Source organism: Acomys russatus, chromosome 10 (genome assembly GCF_903995435.1).
Source record: "Acomys russatus chromosome 10, mAcoRus1.1, whole genome shotgun sequence".
In the NCBI taxonomy this organism is placed as follows: Eukaryota; Metazoa; Chordata; class Mammalia; order Rodentia; family Muridae; genus Acomys; species Acomys russatus.
In genome coordinates, this window is record NC_067146.1 from 70,890,036 (window position 1) to 70,914,839 (window position 24,804).

The 24,804-nt window shown below is 42.3% G+C and overlaps 2 protein-coding genes across 3 annotated transcripts; one reads left to right on the forward strand and one right to left on the reverse strand.

The window, feature by feature from the left end:
* Window positions 1-742: 742 nt before the first annotated feature.
* On the reverse strand, window positions 743-12,753 carry Cbx3 (chromobox 3). Of its 2 annotated transcripts, XM_051152374.1 has the most exons (5): window positions 12,522-12,753; window positions 8,889-9,031; window positions 5,827-5,989; window positions 1,732-1,826; window positions 743-1,269 (listed from the first exon to the last, which is right to left on the reverse strand). In XM_051152374.1, the coding sequence occupies exons 1-5, from the start codon at window positions 12,543-12,545 to the stop codon at window positions 1,143-1,145; spliced, it is 552 nt and encodes a 183-aa protein (XP_051008331.1). In that variant the 5' UTR covers window positions 12,546-12,753; the 3' UTR covers window positions 743-1,142. The 2 variants fall into 2 exon arrangements, with proteins under 2 accessions (XP_051008331.1, XP_051008332.1); XM_051152375.1 differs by lacking the exon at window positions 743-1,269 and having other exon boundaries at window positions 1,778-1,826; window positions 5,827-5,917; window positions 8,890-9,031.
* A 1,833-nt stretch (window positions 12,754-14,586) lies between these two features.
* On the forward strand, window positions 14,587-23,617 carry Hnrnpa2b1 (heterogeneous nuclear ribonucleoprotein A2/B1). The gene is given in 13 exon segments (XM_051152378.1): window positions 14,587-14,797; window positions 17,355-17,390; window positions 17,488-17,526; window positions 17,528-17,599; window positions 17,932-18,078; window positions 18,248-18,458; window positions 18,600-18,701; window positions 18,780-18,860; window positions 19,161-19,223; window positions 19,966-20,085; window positions 20,298-20,420; window positions 21,047-21,129; window positions 23,119-23,617. Coding segments are annotated over 12 exon segments (1,062 nt in total). The 5' UTR covers window positions 14,587-14,791; the 3' UTR covers window positions 21,109-21,129; window positions 23,119-23,617.
* The last annotated feature ends 1,187 nt before the right edge of the window (window positions 23,618-24,804 follow it).

Here is a 24,804-nt window from a genome sequence, read left to right on the forward strand (position 1 = left end):
TCACCACATAAAGGAATATAAAACTATTTATTGACCACTGTTCACCATTATTTACAATAAAGTAAATATACAGTTGGATGACATTCTGATACTACAAAGTTACTTTTCTGGCTCACTGAACCAGAACCAAATACTGAAGAGATTGATCCTACCAGAAGGAATGAGTCAGGGTAAGGAAAAGGCATGCAGGGCATTAACTGATGTCAGCAAGGGCTGTTCACTTGCTTATGTCGGCAGGCCGTAATTGCCGACATCTCTAAGCACGATTCCATCTCCACAGCAAACAGATTCCACGAATCATAACCTTTTAGTACAGATTTCAACTTTCTACAGAGGAACTTTTACATGCCCTGGCTGACCTAGAACTTGCTCGTAAACCAGGCTGGCCTCTAAACCAGAGATCCCTCTGCCTCCTGGGTGCTGGGATTAATAGCATGCGCCACCACACTTAAGTCTTGTCATTAAATCATACCACTACTTTGTCTAATTCCGTTTTTTGAAGTGTATGTGTGTGTGTGTGTGGGGGGGGTTGGTGTGGACAAAATTTTGTAAATAATCTACTGTATTTATGTGGTAATACACAAATTTTGGTGTGGTTGCTTTTTAAAACTATCAAATAAATTATAGAACCTGCTTAATTGGAAAGATTATGGTTTCAGGAAAAACGTTCACAACGATGGAATCTCATCAACTTGTGTTTTCATCTTTAGTTATTTTGAATATTAAAAAAACAAGACAAAAACCAAAAACAGTTATGTGTTTTATGCACACACACGCATACAAACGAAAAACCCCCGAATGGTCCTTCTGTGTCCCAGTTAAAAATAAGTTCTGATTGAGTAATGACTGTAATTTCTCCCCAGCATTTAAGAGAAGCTGTTTCTCAAAGCCACGGAGATACAACACGGTATCCAACACTCTACTGTTAAAGGAAGCAACTACAGAAAGCTCTTATCTGCTCAATGGAATCAGTGCCTTGTGATGCAAAACAAAACCCAAAAATATCCCAACCACTGTCAATACTTTCAAAACCAGCATAGCAAACTCCTTTTTCATTAGAACGCTATGTTTTTCACACTAGTAATTCAAAACCCAAGATCCAGATTTTATATATATATAAATATATATAAAAATGCAAACGATTATTGTGCTTCATCTTCGGGACAAGAATGCCAAGTCAGCCTCTCCTCATAGAAGGCGATGACAATCTGAGGACACTTCATATTCGCCTCCTTTGCCAGCACCAAGTCAGCCTCATCCGAGTCCTTCCTGTTGTGAGGGAAGAGAAATCAGCTGAATGTTAAAACTGTGCACATCAACCGAGATCTACTCAATAATTAATAATTAAAATAAACCAAACGGAAGCACCACCAGAGGGCTGCATAGTAGTTGTGGTTACATTTCACTAAACTTAGTTTCTCAAAAGAGGCATGCATTTGCTTCCCTTCCACTTACTTGTGGCAATCCTACCTCAGCCCTTGAGGGCTGGGATCCCAGGGATAAACCACCATGCTCTGCTAGTTACTACTTGCCACCTTAGGCTGGGAACTACTTAAGAAATCTTCCATAGAATTAACTTGCTTCACCCCTAATCCCAGGCCTTTGGGAGGCAGCGCTAGGTAGAACTCTATGAACTGAGGCTAGCTTGGTCCACATAGAGAATCCCACACCAGCCAGGTGTGTATAAAGTAAAAAACCAAATTCTCACCAAACAACTGCCTTTGAACTTACCATTTCATGAGAAACATTAATTCTCCACTGCTGTCTGTGGCACCAATTATTCGTTCAGGATCAAGACCTCTGGCAAAGCCCCTTGGTTTGTCGGCCTGTTAAGAGTTTTAAGTAATAGACTGAATATTTCCATGCAACAAATAGCATTAAAAATTCTTTATGAACTACAACTTTCATCCGAACTCCCAACAGTGAGCTAGGACCAACTAGAACAAGAATCTAATTCTGATAAGGAAACAGGCTTGGGGCTTGGAAAGCAGGTTTTATTGGTAGAGCATCTGCTTAGTATGCAAGAAATCCTGGGCTTGGTCCAGCACTTGGAAGCCAGCTGGAGGCAGAAGCACCAGGAGTTAAGATTAAGCCTGGGCCAGACAAGACCATTTCTTTAAAAATAAGGTTAAGATCTTACGATGTAGCATAGATTAGTGCCTCAAACTATCAACCGTCCTGCTTCAGTTTCTTGACAGCTAAACTATAGCATGTAACAACATACTGAGCAATTATATACTCTTGAAAATTAAATTCTAAACACCTATAAATCCAGCACTTTAGAGGTAGAGACAGAGTAAGTTCAAGGATAACCTAGGTTATTTAATGAAACTTGACCAAGAACCAGCTGGCAAACGAAAAACAAAGGTAAATAAATATGCAGCCACTTATAGCAGCACAAGCCCGTAATCTCAGTAGTCACAAAGATCGTTAAGTTTAAGTGTACCCTGAGCTACACAGCAAGACCAGGACCCGAAGAATACACATATAATCTATGGCCATAGAACCCTGAACACACCTGATCTTGTAAGAATATACATCTAAGAAGCCCTCAAGGGGCTGGTGAAATGGCTTAGTGTTAAGAGCACTTGCTCTTGTAGACAATCTGGGTTCAGCACCACATGATGGCTCACAAGCACCTAACTGCAATTCCAGGGACTCCCTTTTCTGACTCATGTGGTAGCTGCACACATACACGCCCTCAGACTCCCAGACTAGCATCTTTACTATAACACCAGTCACTATTGCTGTGCATGGTAGCACAAGCCTTTAATCCCAGCACTCTGGAGGTAGAGGCAAAGCCTGTTCTAAAGAGTTCTAGGACAGCCAGGGCTATGTCGAGACCCTGCCTCAAAGTATAAAACTGATTAGTTTTTATTATAAAACCATAATATAGGGCGAGGGAGGGTGGGAACGGGAAGATAAGAGCAAGGGAGTAACAATCAGGATGCAATGTGAAGAAATTATAATAAATTAAAAGAAATAATAGCCACAACATATATTTTACATACAACAATATAACATGTCGTTATAATCAGTTACAATAAAAGCCAATCCCAAAGAACAATAAAATCCCAATTAACTCATTTCTAGGAATTAAGTCTAAAATATTTGCTTATTTTAAAGAAATAAAAAAAAAATAGGTCTATTTTGAGTTATCGGACTTGGGATTGTGTTACACACTTCCCCTAAAACATTTTGCACATTAGTGGTAGCACAGCAAGCCAGGCACCGAACCATGAAGTCCTGGGATTGACCCAGTACTTGGTAGATGGAGGCTGGAGGATCAGGGGTTCAAGGTTACCCTGGGCTATACAAGGCAGTCTCAAAAACACAATCACTTTACTTTGGAGACAAGTTCTGTGAAATGTGAGCAAGCATCAAAGTCTCCAATCATTTCTCTTACCTCAGTCCCTCAGTGCTAAGATTATAGGCATGAACCATCACACCCAGACTTGTCCTCCTTAAACTAGACACTGCAGAGACTCTCTTCTTTCACAGCATGTTTAACACCCAACAGGTTTTATTTGTATGCATGCTTATATGCATTTGTATAAATATATGTATTTTAAAAAGATAGGATCAGCTTTCTAGGCAAAGCTTGCTGTGTGGCTAATGACCTTGAATTCACCTCTCAAGTGTTGGGATTACAGGTGAATGCCGGATTGTCCAGTTTCCAATCAGTTCTAGATAAACTAAAACTATTATTTTTTGGCATTGCTATTTATTTTTGATAATCATGTGCATCTATTTGAGCACTTGTAAGTTTGGGTGCTTTTGATGGCCAGAAGAAGGGTGCTGAATCCAGTGGGGCTGGAGTTACAGACAATTCTGAGTACTCACATAGGTGCTAGGAACTGAGCTTGGGCGTTTCTACAAGAACAGTTCATGTCCTCTGATTACTAGTACTTGAACACTTATAACCAGGTAAGGTTTTGCACACTTTTAATCCCAGCACTTGGGAGACAGAAGCAGGTGGATCTCTGTGAGTTGGGTGTGTGTGAATTTATATGTTTGAGTGTTTTACCTACAGGTATGCCTGTGTACCATGTGTGTGCCTGGTGCCTCTGGAAGTCGAAGAGGGTGTTGGATCCTCTGCAGCTGGAGTTACGGACTAGGAGCATTGTGAGCTCTCAAGTAGGTGCTGTGCACCAAATGGTCCTCTGGGAGTGAGTGCTCTCACCCACGGAGCCAGCGTTCCAACTCCAGCCCTGTCTGCCTCCCGCCACAGGGTCTTACTATGTAGACTAGGCTGGCCTGAAACTTGGAGACCTGATTGCCTCTGCCTCCTCAGTACTGGGACTAAAGCCATACCCCATACCTGGCTTAAAAAAAAAAAAAAAAAAAACTAAAATGAAACAACAAAATTGGTAATTATAGCTTACATACTCCCAGAGTGTAAATACTTATTGTTTATAGGGTATTCCACCTGCAGTGAGCCAGCAGGCCAGAAGAGAACACCAGATCTCATCATAGATGGTTCTGAGCCACCATGGGATTGCTTTGGAAGAATAGTCAGTGCTCTTAACCACCGAGCCATCTCTCTAGACGAAGAGTTTAATATTTGATAATTGATGATATCAGTAAACTAAAATCACTAAAGTTTCACATCAGTGTAACCAGGCTCTAAAGTAAAGACTGCCTGGGTTAGGATGACAACTCTAGCCCTTTAGGTCTGTGGGTTTGGGTGAGTTAGTTAAGCTCTGTGGTTCAGGCTTATTATTATTTATCAGAAAAAAATTAGTGCCCCTAGGATAGGCCTTTGGGCTGCTGGTTCGGCAGCGCATAGGCATTACTGCTAAAGCTCTGCTTCTTTTAGGCACACACTTTTACTTCAGAGCTCCACCGGCAGCTAGTCTTGTTTTCTCATGCACACAACTGGATCTTAATCTAGACTTCATAGTTAATGCCCCATATGCAAAGTTCTTGATACCTTGTCAAATGATGACATTTGAAACCCAGTCTTTTACCAATTTAAAGTGTGCTGAATGCTTGGAGTATGAGCCGAATCCAGTACCAAGACCTTTCCTTTCCTCCCATGGTCACTGGCCAATAGATGGGGCAAATACAACCTATTTAAAGCCAAGGGTAGAGGGCACCTTATAGAGCCACCATGCCTGCCTCTGTAAAGGGTTCTTTCTTTTTTTCCTAATTGGAATTTAAAAGCACTCTAGGGGCTGGGGCGGCTAGAAGCCTTTCCTACACTACCAGAGAATCTGAGGCCAAGTACCAGCATCTACAATGGCAGCGCACACATTTCAGGCTGACGAGATCGGATTCGCTCCTCCAGCTTCTGGGAACACCAAGCATGCATGTGGTTCACAGACACATGTATATGCAGGCTTAACACCACACACAGGAAGAAGACAAGTATTCTGGTTTCAGCTGGACACGACAGGGCATGTATTTAACTCCAGCACTTAGGAGGCAAAGGCAGGCAGGTTTCTGACTCTCAAGCCAGGCAGAGCTACACTGAGAAACCCTGTCCCCAAAACACCTCATCTACTCTAGTTGTAAGTGGAAGTCAGAGGTAAAGAGCAGGGGGTGGGTCAAGGTCACTGTCTGTCACAAGAGACCCTGCCTCAAACCCACCCTTCAAAAGGAAAGCAGGACAGGAAGGGACAGGGCAATGAGCTAGAACAAAACAGGATGGTAACTATGTATGAAAACACCATAACGAAACCCATCATTTTGAATGTTAACATAAAGAACAAAATATCAACTAAATAAAAGATATCTCAGCTGAAAAAAAGTGCAAAGTAATTAAAATTCAAGTCATCACCCCTGACGAGGCCCAGGCTACCGGGCGGCGCTTTATATACTTACAGCGTCTCTTTTCTTCTTTGATTTGCTATCATCAGATTCACTGTCAGATAAAGATTTCCTTTTTGTACCATCTTTTTCTTTACCAGCTTTTTGAGAATTAAGAAATGCTTCAATTAATTCTGGACAATCTAAATTTTCTTCTGGTTCCCAAGTATTATCAGCACTGTGTTCAGTTAAAGAAAACAAAAAGTTGATTCAATTAAACATTGCCATTACCTGGACCTGTTCATAACTATCTGGGGGGAAAAGTTCCTATAGGACAAACACTCACACTAGTAGAGCAGTAATAGGAAGGAAAGCCCTTCTATTTCCTGTATTATTTAGAAATGTCTACACTTCCTTTCACAACCACCTTCACATTCCTAAGTGAGCAATCTGCTATTTTACCCCGAAAGCCGTTGAATACTAATATTTTTCTGCCCATAAGCAACTCACTAGTTGGCCTAAATGTTTTATGTAACACAGTTCTAATCCCCCGCCGCCCCCCCTCCTAAATACTAGGTATTAAAATGCATTCTTGTTGAGCATGGTGGTGCACGCTTTTAATCCCAGCACTCAGGAGGCAGAGACAAGTGGATCTTTGTGAGTTCGAGGCCAGCCTGGTCTACAAAGCAATCCAGAACAGCCAAGGCTACACAGAGAAATCCTGTCTCGAAAAACCAAATACCCCAAAATACAAAAACAAAAAAGCATCCTCTATCGTATTCAGTTTATCTTGTGCTGAGGATCAAGCCCAGCCTTGTGCATGCCGGGCAAGCCCTCTCCCAACTGAGCTACAACTCAAGCCCCTCCCTGAGTTTAAAAAAAAAAAAAAAAAAAGGGGGACCAAGGCACTGTAGGCTGGCTGTGAATTCTCAGTGCAGGGACCATAGAAGTATTTTTAAAAACAATGATTTTGTTTTTGAAATAAAGATTCTGAGATATTGTTTGAGATGGGGTTTCTGTGGAGCTCCAGCTGTCTTTTAGACCAGGCTGGCCTCGAACTCCGAGATCCACCTGCCTCTGCTGGAATTAAAGGCATGCGCCACCCTTCCTTCCTTCCTCCCTGAGACAGGGTCTCTCTGTATTAGCCTTGGCTATCCTGGAGTAATTTTGTAGACTAGGCTGGCTTCGAACTCACAGCAATCTGCCTGCCTCTGCCTCCCAAGTGCTGGGATTAAAGGCAAGCCACTACCATGCCTGGCTCTAAAAGATTACTAAATTTGAAATGTGTTCAATTTTTAGTTGTTTGTTAACTTGGGAAAGGATGTAATGTAAGGGCTGGCAAACACTAAAGCCAAATCTAGCCTGCTGCATGATTTGTAAAGCATCAAAACTATTTTTCTTTCTTTGTTTTTTTGCTTTTTTGGGGGGTGGGTTTCCCTGTGTAGCCTTGACTGTGCTGGACTCACTTTGTAGACCAGGCTGGCCTCAAACTCACAGCAATCCGCTGCCTTTGCCTCCCAAGTCCTGGGATTAAAAGGCGTGCACCACCATGTCTGGCTCTGTTTTGTTTTTAAAGACACAGCCTCACTCCATAGCCTAGGTTGCCTCCAACCCCTAATCTTGCTTCAGCTTCCACAGTGCTGGGATTACAGTATTGTACCACAATGCTCAGGCCACACTGATTTTTTAAATTAAAAAAAAAAAAAAAAAAAAAGGGCAGCATTGGAAGAAATAATAGTGTCACTAACACCTGGGACTCAATAACTTGGTCTGCTGGTCTCTTCAGACTCTAACATTGGCAAAGCTTAACTTTGGGAGGAAGGCTGATGTCCCAAATTTAGTGTTATTTTCAGTACTGCCTTAGATGTTAGACTCTTGGTCATTGGTACTCAAATCAGTATTATGTTTAATACAACAGTAAAACGCTTTAGTAAAGAACACATGAAAAAAAAAAGGATGGGGAGGAGATGGAAGGGAAGGAGAATCCACTACAACACGTTCTGTTTCAAAGTGTCATAATGACATTCAATCCTGTGCATACTAATTTAAAAAATTATGCTTTAGTGAACTTTAGTTTTAAAAGTTTCACTCTCTATAGCAATAAATTAAACTCTACTATGCTAGGTTTTTACTTGCTAAAGCCTTGCTTTTTAAAAATGCATGAGCGTCTTTCCTGGGTGTAAGCAAGCATGTGCATCACTTGTGTGCCTGGTGCTTTAGAAGGTCAGAAAGTGACACTGGACAACCTGAAACTATGGATGACTATGAGCCACGATGTGGGTGCTGGGAATTGAACCCTGGGCCTCTCTAAGAACAAGTGCTCTTAACCACTGAGTCATCTCTCTAGACACTCAAAGGCTTAAATAAACCTCAAACAAGGGTAATTCTAGAATTAAAACTTATTTCAAATGGATCTTTGGGCAAACTGATAAAATATTTAAGCCAAAAGTAAACTTTTCATGCCTTTAATACCAGTACTTGGGAAGAAAGAGGCAGGCGGATCTATGTGAGTTCGAGGCCAGTCTGGTCTACACAGTGAGTCCAGAACAGCCAAGGCTATAGAGAAACCCTGTCTTGGAAAGAAAAGGGGGAAAAAAAAATAAACTTTTAGGCTATTCTCTGTACAAGTAAAGGTACTAAAGTAAGGGCCAGGGATGCAGTTAATAAGAGTCCTGCGATTGGAGAGATGGCTCAGCAGTCAAGAGTACTGGCTGCTCAACCAGAGGTCCTGAGTTCAATTTCTGAAACTACATGGTAGCTCATAACCAACTACACTGGAATCTGATGCCTTCTATTTGATGCTCTCTTCTGTCATGCAGGCATACATGCAATTAAAAATAAAGAAATCTTAAAAAGAAAAAAAAAATCTGGCTGAGCATCATGAAAAGCCTGGGTTCAATCCTTAGGACCATGCGTCGTGCATGCCTGTGCACTGGGGAGGTGGAGACAGAATAGCAGGGTTTAAGGTTATCCTTGGCTATATAGCAAGTTCAAGACCAGCTTGGGATTCATGAGACTCTGTCTCAACAGAACAAAAAGTAAGCAAATATGTAACTGAGGCAAGTGAACACATATCATCCAAGGCTAGCCCCTGGCTGTGAGCACAGCAGCGTGACAGTGCTGGGGGGGGGTCTTACTCGGTGAACCCCTTCCACTTGAGGAAGTACTCCACCTTCCCGTTCACTACACGCCGGTCCAGCACCTTCTCTACCACAAATTCTTCAGGCTCTGCCTCTTCAACTTTTTTACTCTTTCCATTCTGTTTCTTTCCCATTTTTTGCTAAAACAAAAGAGAAATTAAGAAAAATTTAAAACTTGAGTACATTTTAGGGCCAAATTGTTTTATTCATCTGACACACACACACTCACAAACAAAAAAACCAAAAAACCCCTTTTAACCCTCCACCCCTTTAAACTTCTATGATCAGGGTAGATACCTTCTAGAAAGTCAATAGATAATAAAACAATAGTTTTGTTCCACTGATTTACACTTATAACTCAATACCCTTTACAAGTATTACAGAATTTTATACCATCTGAGATATAATCTTATCCTTTCTTAGTTTTATTTCCAGAATTCTACAAGATCAAGTTAACAGACTCACCACTCATTTTATCACAACCTAGTGACAAATAACCAGAAAGCACCAGGTAACAATGGAGACTGGAGCATTAGCGCTCAAGGCCTCTGCAGGACAGAGCGGCCTTGCTAATGAGGTATGTCACTCGGGAGAATAGGAGGGGGGAGTGGTGCTTAGAGGTTTCAAAAGCCAACCTCATTCCCTTGTGGACCAAAGGCAAACTTTCAGCTACTGCTTCAGTGCTATACCTGCTGCCATCTTCTCACCAGGATGGTCATGGGAGTCAACTTCTTATTTATTCATTTTTAGTTTGAGATAGGGCTTCTCTGTTTAATAGTGCTGGCTATCCTGGACTCAATTTTGTAGACCAGGCTAGCCTTGAACTCACAGCAAACCCACCTGCCTCTGCCTCCCAACTGTTAGGATAAAAGGAGTATGCCACTTCGCCCGGCTTGAGTCAACCTCTTATTAACCTGTAACCCTCATTAAACTCTTCTGGAAGCATCCTTGGATCATGGTGTCTTATCACAATAAGAAAGCAACCAATACTGAAGTATGATGGTTAAACAAACAACAACCCAAACCAAAACAACAGCAACAGAACACCCAAGACAGGGTCACATGCAGCCCAGGGCAGCCTCCAATCCCGATGCAGGCAAGGAAGACCTTCGAATACCCAATCCCCCAGAGTCTACACCTCAAGCACTGGGCTTATAGGTGTGGCTGACCAAACCCCACTAAACGATGTCTTACATTTAATGCAGTAGAGTAGACCTATTAAAATTGCAGCTTTACGGCATCCCTTTCCCAAGAAGAACATCAACTTAAACTATAGGATTAACCATGGAGACCATAAACAAACCAAAAAGGCCAAGAATGTTTTCCCATAATTACTACATGTAGATCAGTTTCCTGACCACTCAAGACAGACCTAAAATACTGTCACCTTCAGAGTCCAAATGTTGGCTCTAGTGGGAGAAAAATTATTTCTTTCCTGAGTTATCAATCTAAAAATCTAAGTTTACTTTAAAGAGGAGTTTAAGGCAGGCACGATGAGCACAGTAGTAGCACACAGGAAGTGGAAATAGACTATTATCATGGGTTCAGGCATGCATGGGCTATGAAGGAAAACCTTATACCCCCAAAACAAAAGTGATTTTTTCTGTTAGGGGGCTTGATCGGTATAACATTTCTGAGTGTTTTCTCAGCAGAGTTATTAAAGTGAAACTAAGCATTTAAAAAAGCTTGAAATGGTTCATTACAAAGAAGTCCCTGTAGGATACCAAAATAACCCAATATAGTATGTTCAATCATTTCATCTCCACAACAGTGCTGTTCACCCTTTAAAATTTTTGAGATGGTAGCCCAATCTAGCCTTTAACTTGCTGTGATCCTCCTGACTTTGTCTCTCCTGGTGCTGGGATTACAAACACCACTATGCATAACTATAGGGGCTATTTAAAAAATTCAAAGTGACCAAACAAAACAAAAAAACTCCCACCAAATGCCTAATCTTGCAAAACATCTACCAAGGCAAGGATGCAAGCAGGAAAAGGTAACAGTAGAGCCTCGAGACCACCAGGACAGCTGAAGCCACCAGCGTGTATAAAAGCATACCTACACACTCACACCAACTCATGGAATTTAAGGGATGATTCACCTTTTCATCACTTATGGCTTTAAGCTGTAATTGGTCATCTACTAAGAGTGTGACCAGACAGCTTCAGGCCACAGATCCCAGTGTACTTTGAAGGCCAGCTGAAATCAGGTATGATATAACGATGGCACAAATTGGTCAGAAACTCAAGGATCAAAACCTATGGGGTTTTTTTGTTTTGTTTTTAGAAACAGGGTTTTTCTTGTGTAGACCAGGCTGTCCCTTATGTCACAGAGATCCGCCTGCTGAGATTAAAGGCAGGGGCCTATGTTTTGTTTGACTTGGGTGTTAACGCCTGCTTCCATATGCTTGTGATCAATGTGTCAGAATCAATGCAGGAACCATAACTACATATTCTTACATGCACCTTCTTCCAGATAGGGCTTTGATATGCAGCCCTGACTACCCAGGACTTTAGAATCCTGGGTATCCTTAAACTCAAGGCAGTCTGCTTGCCTCAGCACCTCACAGGGTGGGATTACAAACACGAACCTTCACACTCAGGGTATTTTTTCTTCTTTTTCTCTTTCTTTTTTGTTTTTTTGAGACAGGGTTTCTCTATGTAGCTCCGGCTGTCCTCGAGACCCACCTGCATGTCTCTGAAGTGCTGGGATTAAAGGTGTGTGTCACCACCTCCTGGCTGACTCAGTTTTAATCTCTCTCTTTTTAAATGTAACTTGACAAAAATAAACACATCTTTTCAAGTTTGCCCAACTTGCTAGAAAACCCAAGAATGCAAACATTGGCTTTAGCAATAGTCAGTAAATTGCTTAACAGAAACAGAATTGATCTCATGTCCTTTCATTCCTAGACACAGTTTGTCATGCTTGCTGGTGGCAACACAATGCAGTTGTATCTGATTCAGTTTAGACACACATAGTGTCTGTTCTAAGATTCTGCACTAATGAGCACTTAGCATCTCTAGACCAGCACAGCCTTCATGGTAACCATGGCAATCCAGGAGACTCTATTACAGTGGTGGGCAGCACCTGTGTGGAAATCAAGGCGCTATCTTGTGGAATCTGTTCTACCATTTCTTGGGTTCTGGAGATTGAGCCATCTCACTATCCCCAAACATGCATTTTTATCTTTAAAAAAAAAAAAAAAAAAAAAAAAACCCTGCAAAAGCTGAACCATGTACTATGCAGTCCTCCTAATATTAGGTTTTAAAAAAATGCATTGTTACCCTTCTTAAGGAAAGGCAGTAAGAACACTTCAAAAGTGTTCTTTTCTTTTAAAGTGCTGATAAGTCTGTGGATGTCTTTCACCTGCCTCTGCTGGGATTAAAGGCTGCCAACCTCATCCTGCCTGAGTTGTAACTCCCCTAACCCCTCATCGTAGCTTTGACTCTCCTGGAATTCACTCTGCAAACCAGGCTGGCCTCTTAACTCAGGAGATGAGCCAGCCTCTGCCTCCTGTGTCAGAATAAAGGCCTGGGCCACACCGCATGGCTTCGTAGCTATGATTTTTATTTAAAGGAAAAAATCCTTCATCTCAAGATTCTTACAGGTTTTACATTTTCACAAACTTACCAATGTAGTTTTATTGGAGGCCATTTTTTTTAAATCGAAGATTTGAAGAGCTATTGTAAGAAAAAAAAATGTAGGACAGTTAAAATTTCATGACACACAAAAGGCAACTGCAAGTTTTGTGTGGATTTCAAATTGCACATTTCAGCTGAAAATTCAGGGAAACAGTTGAGTCCCTGTGCTATTAGTATTACATTCTTGAGGATGTCAGTACTTTAACGCGGTTAGTAAAGACAACCAGGCACACTAGTATCTCAGACAACTTCACTTGGTGATAATTACTTTTCCAACCTAATTTGCAACAGTTTATATGTTTATTTTTGCATGAAAGAGAATCTTCTGCTTGAAAAATCAGCCTGTTATCAGTAAAGTACCATGAGGTTTTTATTCTCTAGGTTTCGGAATAGCCAAAGGAGCTCCTATATAATTCCATCCTGATTTTTTCAGAAGCCCTCCCTCTCCAATCACGAGATAAGGAAACACTAAGATGTTTCGGCCCCATTTCCTGGCCTTTCCTGGGGGAGTAAAGTCTATAGTCCAGTCGGGGCTTCAACTCCAGGTAGTCCTCCTGCCTCAAGCCCCCTAAGTTCTGTCCTGATAGAGCTAGACCTCCTCCACGGCCGCTCCCCGTCAAAGAGGGCCCGTTCCCAGCTGGATCCCCCTCGGTCGAGGCGGCCCCCTCTATCGGGAGCGCGGGCCTCGTGGTCAGCGGTCTCCGCGGGGAGAAACAAAGGCGGCGAAGGCGGCAGCGGGGGATCAAGGGCACTGCGCCACGAGCCCGCGCCTCCCCCTCCGGCGGCGGCCACGTAGCGGGGTGCGCGCCGCAGCCCGGGGCCTCAGAGCCTGCACCGCTCTCCCTGCGGGCACGCCGCGCGGCTGGGGGGGGGGGAGGGGAGCCCCGCGCTTTGTCTGGAGCCTCGGCAGCCGCGTCGGGCTCCCGCACCCACCCTCTCTAGCACGATTGTACGGTTAACCCCGTGCAGTGGCGCCGCGCCCCAACAAGGCAAGGGCACCGCCAGCCTCCCCGCAGCCCCGGGGGCCGCGGCGGAGCGCACGGCCGCAGCCTCTCCGCAAGCCCAGGCGCACACGGAGCATCCTAACCCCCCCACCCCCCCACCACCCCGTCCCCCAGCCCCCCGCCCCGCGCGAGATAAGAAAGCAAGGCCACCGACTTCACCGTTCAGATGCTCGGGACCGCGGAGCCTGCAAACGTCTCCCGGCTGCGCGTTACAGCTCAGCCACATCCGAGGGGAGGGGGCGCGGGGCAGCTCAGCCCGGGGTTGGGGGGGTGGGGGAGGGGAGGCACCGCCCACGCCAGGGCCGCGCGGGGCCCGCCGGGAACGCGTCCTGCGGGGGGCGGCGCGCGCGCCACTCACCGTCCACAGCGTGGCGCCCGGAGGGGGGGGGGTAATCTCCGGGGTGTGTGTGGGGGAAAGGCCGGCAAGACCGCCAAGGCCTCTGTCTCTCTCTCTCTCTCTCCCTCTCTCTCTCTGCGTCGCCAAGCGCGCCAAAGCTGGGCTCCGCCCACCCCCTCGCCCCGGGGCTTGAGGGCTGCGGAGCGACACCGCGGGGTTCTTTAAGCACCACCTCTCTCGGGGCGCGGGCTCCCCAGGCCTTCGGGTATTGTACTTGGACTACAAGTCCTTCTGGGGAGGGGCCGGAGTCCGCGCCTCTTGGGAAAGGTACAAAGATCTGCGTGAGCTCGAGAACCCCGGGAGGGCACGGGCGATGGCGTCGCTGCAGGGAGCGCGCCCGAGCCGCGCCTGGAGCCCCGCCCGGCGGCGGCGTTAATTTCAAACTGCGCGACCGTTTCTCGGCTCCCTGCGCGGCAGAGGAGGAGGAGGAGGGGGCCGGACCTAATTCCGGAAGTTAATATCACGCCCGGCGCGAGCCTTCCGCAACTCACAGAAGCCAGTTGCGCAAGTGGCGCAAAGCAGTCCCGCCCTACCCAACGGGGGGAGGAGCACGTACTCGGCGTAAGGGGAGTGTAGGCCCTTCCCGCCATTGGCGGCGGTTAGGACGTTTACGTAACGGCCTGACGTCAGCGAGGGCGCGTTAGTGGGGGGAAGGTTCTAGAAAAGCGGCGGTCCCGGCTCCAGCGGCAGTAGCAGCGGCGCCCGGGTCCTGTGTGCAGGAGCTCCCAGCGGCGCGGTTTCTCGAGCGGCGGCCGCTCTCACCCCAGCGTCAGGACGAGTCCCGTGCGCGCGCGTCCGCGGAGGTCATTCTCATCTCGCTCGGCTGCGGGGAATCGGGCTGAAGCGACTGAGTCCGCGATGGAGGTAACGGGTTTGAAATCAATGAGTTAATAGATAAGGGCATGGCGAAGGCCGTGGGGCCCCCGCAGCGGGAGCCGGCCGCTCGCCTCGGTGGGCAGGCGGAGGGGAAAGCGGCCGCCCGGGTGGCGGTTGGCCTTGGGGACTCGTCTGAGGGGTCGTTGGCGGAGGCCCGATTGTCCGAACGCCTTCCCCGCCCTCAGCCGCCCGGCGCCATTTCCCTTAGCTGGGGTGGGGGATGGGACCTGCCCGCCGCGCCACGCTTTGACCGCTCAAGGAGCGCGGGGAGCGGGCCGTCGTTGCCCCCCTTCGGTGCGCGCGGGCTCGGGGGCCTGGGTGTGTTCGCGGCCGAACGTTTCGGACGCCGCCGGGTCTCCGGAGCGAGCCTGCGGAGCCTCCCCTCCCCCACCCCCTCTCTCCCGGGAACCGGATTTGGCGTCCGCCATTTTCCCCGTCTCCTTCCTCGCAACGATTTTTCCATCCAACAGTCCCCAGGTCTACCAGTTTGCACTTTTTACCACCACGTAGAAGTGGTCAATGTCTTTGCTTTGTTTTCGGGGTGTTTTACCGTTCCGAGGTGGATTTCGAGTGTTTTGAGCTTGGATCTTAAGAGTCCTGCGCACCTCGTTAAAGGCGCTCTGCCTTCCCCTCGATGAAATGGCGCCATTGCGTCCAGCAGCCACACAGGAGCGCGGTGGGGGTGGCGGCGCTCCACAAGGCTCCCTGGCACAGGCCGGGAGGACGTAGGACAACCAGGGCCTGCGCCCTTTAAGAGCTCCTTCGTGCAAAGAAACCCATTTTACTTTTCCATGCCCTTAATTCGCTCAAGTAAGGGATTTATTTAAAAGCAGGAAGTTCAGAGTGGAAAAATCGGAGAGCCCATCTGGTATTTAGGGAGGCTATGTTATCTTGGGTGGAGGGATATATATTTTCTTCTTATTCCAGGATACCTTTATTATCTTAAAGGATTCTTCTGTTTGAGGTAATTCGGATTGTGAGCCGTATTAAGGGGGGAGTTTAGGGCTTGCTGGTTAAACGGATCCTTACACGTGGCGGTCACATGAAGGAAATGAAATAACTGGCTTCGTAGTTAACCTTTGCTTAAAACATGGGTCAGTGAACATGGACCAGCTACATAAAAACTAGTTCCAAGCCACAATGTTTTGAACTTTGGCATTTGGTTTTCTGATTTTTTTTTTTTTTTTGTTTGCAATCGTGGTTGATTATTACATCGATAAGCATAAGGTTTCAAGTTGAAGGGTTATTGGTTATTTGACCATAAGCACATTTGTAAAATAATCTTGTTTATGATCGATAGTGGACGTCGGGTAAGTTTGGGAAAACCTGAGGTAAGTAATGAGCTTTTGCTTTTTGTTAGTGATATGAGAAAAATTGTAGGCGTATTTTATATTTGTAATTTAGATGTCGAGAGGCATATGTACTGACAAATAGAATTAACCTCAACGCCAGTTGCAGACACGCAAAGTAAAAGCGTTTAAAACGTTCTTTGAATCTCTGAAACCTGTTTTTTTTTTTTCATTTCTATTTTTCTTTAAAAAACCTAAAAAGTAGTAAAAATAGAATTTCCTTTATTTTAAAAAAATATTTTGGAGAACATTGTAGATGTGGGTTGAGCAGCAAAATCAAGGATCTAATTTTTTTTTTTTTTTTTTTGTAATTTCAATTGTCTTCAGTAGTCATGATCCTGGATAGTAAGACCTGATTTATGAGCATCTTAATAAATTTTTGTAGCTTAGTTATTGGTAAGCCAATAGTAATGAGCAGCATACCTTCACTTTTTCCAAATGCAGCACTTTGCTTGCTATTTCCCAAACAGTAAGAAAGACTTTTTTTTGTGTGTAAATTTTTCAGAGAGCCCTTTTATCCATGGTTTGTCAGATGTCCACTAAACTGAGGACGTCTTAACAAAGATTTTAAAACAAATTTGGAGTGGTGATAACTGTAGATAAACCTGTGCTTGTGAGACTGCTGTAGCCTACAGACTGGATAAGTGGTTGCCAAAGCCCACACTATCTAACCTTTTTAGTTTTAGGTAGTTATGACTACAGAAATAAATTTTTTCTTGAGGTAGAAACTATTTTAAGGTGATTTGTATATCTTGAATTTTAAATTTAATGGAGCTTGTTTTAGAGTTGCAGCACACCCCTCCCCCCTTGAGATACTTAGAATTAACACCAGAGGGGGCAATTTAAGGAAAAGCAAATATGTCACTTTTCAGAAACTGAAGTGGCGAATTTGGAAATACAGTAAGGAGCCCCCCCCCCCCTTTTAAATTCTGCCTGGGTTGTAGAATTTTAATGAAGAATTTCAAAAAGAATTCTTTAACACACCTTAAGAGACCACAGAGTTTGATATTCTTTTTCTCAATTTTTGAAGAGAATCTGTTAAGTTTTAAGATAATTTATGTGAATTAAGGTTAGATCAAGTTTTAGTGGTTTTGAAACTTGTAGTTCAGCTGCGGCAGTTTTTGGTGTATCACAACTAATACGCAGTTTAACATACAGTTTAAATTTGATGTAAGTTTTTTTCTCCCCCCCCCCAGAAAACTTTAGAAACTGTTCCTTTGGAGAGGAAAAAGGTACTCTGCCAGCAGGTCACCTCATATTTAAGAATTTAATTTCCTGCATACAAAGAGAAAATGTGAATAAAAATTGAAATGATATTTTCCTTTGCAGAGAGAAAAGGAACAGTTCCGTAAACTCTTCATTGGAGGCTTTAAGCTTTGAAACCACAGAAGAAAGTTTGAGAAACTACTATGAGCAATGGGGAAAGCTCACGGACTGTGTGGTACGTTAACTCTGGCAGCCTGGCAACAGATTCTAGTCTTAGCATAAATTCTGGGTTGTGAATCTTTTTTGGTTTTTCGAGACAGGGTTTCTCTGTGTAGCCTTGGCCATCTTAGACTCGCTTTGTAGACCAGGCTGGCTTGAACTCTCACAGAGATCCGCCTGCCTCTGCCTCCCGAGTGCTGGGATTAAAGGTGTGCCCCACCACGCCTGGCCTTTGGGTTGTGAATCTTATGGAAGAAAGTCAGTATTAAGAATAAAGGCTTGTAATTGATAATGTATAGTTCATAATACCATGAAGTTAGGTGCTGACATCTCCTTTTGGTTTTAAAGGTTATGAGGGATCCTGCAAGCAAAAGATCAAGAGGATTTGGCTTTGTAACTTTCTCCTCCATGGCTGAGGTTGATGCTGCCATGGCTGCTAGGCCTCATTCCATTGACGGCAGGGTAGTTGAGCCAAAACGTGCTGTAGCAAGAGAGGTAAGCAAAACATTAAGTTATTTATTTATTTATTTTTACATACTGGTTTTCGTACTTATCTTTCCAAGACTAGCCGCTTTAAACCATGCTGTATCTGGAGGAATTTGTCCTAAGTTGGAAGTGTAAGTTTTATCTACCAAGATAACTTTGTCATCACTGTCTATTGTAGGAGTCTGGAAAACCAGGAGCCCATGTGACTGTGAAGAAGCTCTTTGTTGGTGGGATTAAAGAAGATACTGAGGAGCATCATCTTAGAGATTACTTTGAAGAATATGGAAAAATTGATACTATTGAAATAATTACTGATAGGCAGTCTGGAAAGAAAAGAGGCTTTGGCTTTGTTACTTTTGATGACCATGATCCTGTGGATAAGATTGTATGTAAGTATCTAGGCACATACAGTGTGATTTGTATATTATTTAAAAATATTAGGTATATTAATATTTACCCTGTTAGAACATTCAGGATTTTCTTTTTGCTAAAAAAGTAAATGATGATGTGTTGTGAATTTTTTATTACAGTGCAAAAGTATCATACCATCAATGGTCACAATGCAGAAGTTAGAAAGGCATTGTCTAGACAAGAAATGCAGGAAGTCCAGAGTTCTAGGAGTGGAAGAGGAGGTAAAAAGCTATTTCTGTATGTATATGTGATTGGATATTTGTCTTAGTGCTTGCTACTAATGAGAATATATGTCCTAGGAAACTTTGGCTTTGGGGATTCTCGTGGTGGCGGTGGCAATTTTGGACCAGGACCAGGAAGCAACTTTAGGGGGGGATCTGGTAGGTTTGTGTTTTGAGTGTTTCTGATCAATTTTGAATAGACTGGATTTAGTGAGATGTAGGAAGTCACTGGGGGTGCATGACACATGCTGAGAATGAGAAAATGTTTTATTTAAATAAATAAAGCTTTCTGGGTCCAAACACAGTATTTATAAAAGCTGGTGGTAAAATGGGATTGACATTGTTTGATTTATTTTCTTCCGTGACTACTCTAGTTAAGATTCCCAGCCATCCTCAATCTGAGGGTGCTAGTAAAGAGTGTAGAGAAAGGTAAGTAATTTTGCTGCTCTTTTTAAACAGATGGATACGGAAGTGGACGTGGATTTGGGGATGGCTATAATGGGTATGGAGGAGGACCTGGAGGTTAGTTTCATTCATACAATTTTTTGATTTGTGTTTCATATATTTAAATAACATTGTATTTGGTGCTTGGTTCAATATAACTATTTCCTGTCAAAGTATTTGGATGACTAGTTATTTGGCTTGAAAAGTGCATGTTGTAAATAAGCAATGTATACCTGCATACACAGTGTAAACCATAGATAAAATTTTAAGTTTGAAGTACCGTTTTCATGAAAAAGAAATATTGGATCCAGATGGAGTTTTATGTACTTTGTATAAAAGCTGGAATGTTGGGCTCTAAGTGAGGTCAGTGTGCTAAGGGGCAATATTAAGTTACTGTGCTAGTGGATTCCTTAGGTGACATTTACCTAAAGGACTTAACAGAACTTACAGATTTTGCTTTTGTTATTTGAGACAAGGAGTCTATGTAGACCAGGCTGGCTCAAATGCAAATCAGCCTGATAATTTTTAAGTCTTGCTAGCAAGCCTCAGACTAAAAGGCATAAAAGTTTTAAATATTTTTCTGGTTCAAATAAGAGTTGTGTGATTACAGGTGGTGTAAGTTGCTTTATGTGGTGTATACCATAGACCGTGATATGTTTACCCACAAATAGGTAATTATTTTGCCTTTGGGTATATTCTAGAGTAGACATTAACAAATAACATAAAGTCGTGTGTTTGAAGAACAAGAAATGAGTATAATAGACAATTCAAATGGAATTGAGAAATTTAAGCAATTACTTAAAGGCTTATTTTATAATAGGTGGCAATTTTGGAGGTAGCCCTGGTTATGGAGGAGGAAGAGGAGGATATGGTGGTGGAGGACCTGGATATGGCAACCAGGGTGGGGGCTACGGAGGTGGTTATGACAACTATGGAGGAGGTAATAAATTCATCTACAACCTTTATGTTGGAATTTGGATTATAATTAATGATACTTATTTTATCAGTTTAGATGCATAAATTGTAGGATTGTAGATAGGTGTTAAATACTTTTATTTTATAGAACATTTGTCCTAAAAGCTAAACATTAATTTGGGTTCAGTGCTTATATTGTTCAAAGGTTTGGTAGCTGGTATCTTAATTCTTTTACAGGGAATTATGGAAGTGGGAATTACAATGACTTTGGAAATTATAACCAGCAACCTTCTAACTATGGTCCAATGAAAAGTGGAAACTTTGGTGGTAGCAGGAACATGGGAGGACCATATGGTGGAGGTAATTTACTAAATACTTGGAGTTCTGCTAGATGGTTGATGGGAGAAATACAAGTCCAAGAGTTTTATAATTGGATATGAAAGAATCTGATACTGTGAAGGGATTTCCTTCTCAGTTATAATATGTCATTAATTTGCTTTGCTGGTGGGGTGTGTGAGGGTGGCGTTGTTTTAAGACAGGGTCTCTATGTAGTCTAGGCTGTCCACAATGCCCAGCTAAAGCTGGGTGGTTAGCATTTAAATTAGTTATTACTGCCAGTAATCCTGGCAAGGGGGAAATAGGCAGCAAGATCAATTTTTCAGGGTCTTCCTTGTCCATAGCCATGTCTCAAAAATACTATATCCCTGCCATTTAGCGTATTGAAGCTTTTAAAATAATTTGATTAAGATAAAGTTCAACTTAATTCTAAACTTGCTTGTACTTAAAAAGTGTGTTATCACCCACTTTTTACACGCCATTAAGCCCAGCATGCATAAGGAAGGAGTAGGAACTGGTCTTTTACGGTGACTTGCAACATAGTCAGCTCTGTTAGAGACCCTCTGTCATAAGACCAGAAACAAACTTGAGATGCCCACAAGCTTCCAGGTTTATATATGTGCTAATAAGCATACTTTCTATCATTTTAGGAAACTATGGTCCTGGAGGAAGTGGAGGAAGTGGGGGCTATGGTGGGAGGAGCCGATATTGAGCTTCTTCCTACTTACCATGGGTAAGTAATTTTTGAGTTTTATTATTATTGTTATCTTGGGAGAACTAGCTGCAGGAGTAAAATTATAGGATCATGTTAATCTTTCCTTAAAATCTGGTTAGATGGATAATTTCATAACCTATTTTTTTTTACTCTTTACTTCTGTTGAAACAGGCTTCACTGTATAAATAGGAGAGGATGAGAGCCCAGAGGTAACAGAACAGCTTCAGGTTATCGAAATAACAATGTTAAGGAAACTCTTATCTCAGTCATGCATAAATATGCAGTGATATGGCAGAAGACACCAGAGCAGATGCAGAGAGCCATTTTGTGAATGGATTGGATTATTTAATAACATTACCTTACTGTGGAGGAAGGATTGTAAAAAAATGCCTTTGAGACAGTTTCTTAGCTTTTTAATTGTTGTTTCTTTCTAGTGGTCTTTGTAAGAGTGTAGAAGCATTCCTTCTTTGATAATGTTAAATTTGTAAGTTTCAGGTGACATGTGAAACCTTTTTTAAGATTTTTCTCAAAAGTTTTGAAAAGCTATTAGCCAGGATCATGGTGTAATAAGACATAACGTTTTTCCTTTAAAAATTTAAGTGCGTGTGTAGAGTTAAGAAGCTGTTGTACATTTATGATTTAATAAAATAATTCTAAAGGAAATTGTGTAATAATAGACTTTTTATTTTAAATAAGTTAAGGAGTGGGTAGTATAATTAAGGTCCTTTGCAAAGCTGTTGTTGTATTTTTGTGTAAGATTAAATGCTGGTCAGATTTAAGTGTGTTGTCTGCAATTCATCAGGATTAAATTACCTAGTTAACTTAAGGGATATCTCTGCAAAGAGAAACACCTTTTTAGATCTTTTAGATGCTGCTTCTTCAATGCAAGGAAAGGAAATACCCCCAGCGAGGTACTCTTCAGGGACACAGGTCTAGTACAAGAGAACTCTTGACGACTAAGCTCAGCCAGTCTTAAAAAACTGCGCTGTGTCTACAAAGCTTTAACTACAGTAGTTGATAAGGATGCCAACGAGAGCTGAGGGTGTAGAGCAAAGTAGTTCTAAGCTTCAGTTAAACTTCTTTAGGTAAGATCTTATTTACTTTTTCTTTCTTAATTTTCCTCCCTAAAAGATAAACTAATAAACTCTTCAATGGTCTTTTCAGTATAGTGGTTCTTATGTAGTTTTAACATAGCTATAAATTTGAGTTTAACAATAATAAACTCAAGAATCTTATAAACCCTGTTTTCCAATCTGTCATTTACTTAAATTTTGGTTGTTTTCCCCTTATTTTTCCTTCTTTCTCACCCCCTCCCTTTCCATGAAGATTCAGGTGCTTAACATATCATTTTTTTCCCTGCTGGAATTTTAGCATTGATATGAACCATGGACAAGTATATTCTGCTGCCACAAAGACTGTAAAGTGCTTCATTTCAACAGCTGAGGCAAGCCAAGTGATCATTAATAAAGCTTTTCTTGCTTCCTTCAGTGGTGTTGGTAGTAAAATGGTAGGTAAAAGTTAGGCTGCAAGTTCAATAAATGAGATTTACCTATCATTCCACCCTTGTGTATTTATTCACCTATCCTGGATCAAGCAATTTGAGTCAACTAGGCATTTAAGGCATTGTGCTTATTTCTTTATGGTTCTAACTTGACATGCTTATCAGGGATGAGGCTGACAGGTTAAGAATAGTGTCTTACTACATAAGAAATTTCTGTGCAACAACAACAAAACCCTTTTGTGTACCCTGTACTAAATAACTGGGTTTTAAAATGTGGTAATAATTTTTGTCTATTGTCCTGCCCTAAAACACAATAGGTTGGCTACTGAGTTTCATTTCCTAAAACTGTCCTGATTCTAGGCTTTATTGCCTTTCCAGAATTGTGATATTCAGGGCTTTTACACATCAGTGAGTCTGCTTTAATCCTAAAACCACCACTGAAGTTATTTAGGCTCTTTGGACAAACATGATAAACTTCTTCAGATACTTTTTTTTTCCTTTGGCAGGAAGGTGTCTTGCTGCAGGTAACTAATGAAGAAGTGGTCAACCACAGAGTCTTCAAGAAATAAGAAATTCTGTACCATCTGAAAGTAGTTCTTGTTGGTGCCTTCATTTAAGAAGCACTTTTAAGATAAAAGGGAATGTTTTCTGGTTAAAACTTCATTTAGTACAGGTTCTTGATAAAAATACAAAATGAGTGCTGTTTGTAAAGAGTAACATCAAATTAGCCAAGGATAATGTATTGTTTTAAATTAGGTATTGTGAGTAGACAGAAAAAAAAAAACTATTTTGAGTACAAGTTTTATAAAATAAATACTTTTGTATCCAAATACCTTGGTGTAATGTTTACACATAAGTGTGAATCTTGTTCTATCAACATCAGTTGTCTACAAGATCGCCAACCCCTTAAATTTTAAATTACTTTTGCACAAAACACATCTACAGTTTTCATTCCATATTAATAGACAAAATAAGCACTTTTAAAGGACATTATTTGCTGTCTTTTAATAAAACGGTCATTATGAATTGTATATTGCTACAACTTTCTCTATGTTGAACATTAATAATGGTGGTATTTTGAAACCATGCATGAAAACCAGGAAGAATGTTTAAGGTTAGTTAGCAATTGCAAAGCACCAGGAATCTTTCCCGTTAGGATTTGTGGGTGAATAGCAGTGGTTAAAACTGGTTTAGACTTAATGGGGGCTTTGTGAGTTAAAACAATCAGTGAACAGCCAACCTGGGTGGTTTGGTTTTTTTTAATAAAAAGCACAATGTATACAGGTAAGTGAATGGATATTAAGTATAGATTTTTACGTCTTGTGAACCAGTGTGTATATCAACAGTTTTTGCCCAAATACTTGGCTGTTAACTAGCAAAACCAAAAGTAGGCAAGTGTGCATATCTTTAAATCTTGGGAAATTGAGATCTGGGAGTTCAAGGCCACTTTTCTGTCTACCTTCTACCCAGATAATGAGGCTGCAGAGTAAAAGCTCACAACCCCCCTTGATCTAGGCTTAACACTTCCTTCTACATTATTCAGGATTTTAAAGGTAATATAAGAGGAAAGTAAACCCACAGTGATGGTTTATAGGAAGTATGGGACTAAGCTTAATACATAGAAGTGTGCTGTCTGGGCATTTTAATAGTTTATGGAAGCTGGGTGTGGAAACATGGGGGATGGGCAGTGGCAGGCAGATGGCATTGGTTGAGGCCAGCCAAGGCTACGAAGAGAAATCGTGTATATTGGAGAAAAAACTGGGAGGATCTCTGGAGGTTTTAGCATTCAGAGCATTTGGATGCCCTGAGGCCTGGTTGGAATTGCCTCTTAGCAGTGCCACTGGGAACTGATCTTAAGTTCTAACAGGATGGTTATTACTATGGAATCACCTATGGATAGTAGGACAACTTTCCTAGACGGTCTGCTGACCAGATGTCATCCTCAGACTGACAAAAGGCCTTCATCTAAACTGTTACTGAAGTCAGGACCTTTACTATAGAAGCTTTTGCAGAATGGGAAGCCATCTTTTACATGTGGTTTGTATGTCTGTCTAGTGGGTAAGATTGGCCTAGAGTACTAACTACAGTAAGATGACACTTGTCAGACGCCTAAAATTAAAACACTGGTCGAGATTTAGCATACTAAGGCAGGAGCAATGATGTGAAACAAAGTTATGGAAATAATCAGTTAA

Coding starts and splice junctions, on each gene's coding strand:
- Cbx3 (XM_051152374.1), bottom strand. CDS start 12,545: ATGGCCTCCAATAAAACTACATTG. Junction 1,827..5,826: donor CAAAGAAGAAAAGAGACGCT/GTAAGTATATAA, acceptor AACTCTTAACAG/GCCGACAAACCAAGGGGCTT. Junction 1,270..1,731: donor TTAATGTTTCTCATGAAATG/GTAAGTTCAAAG, acceptor CCCTCACAACAG/GAAGGACTCGGATGAGGCTG.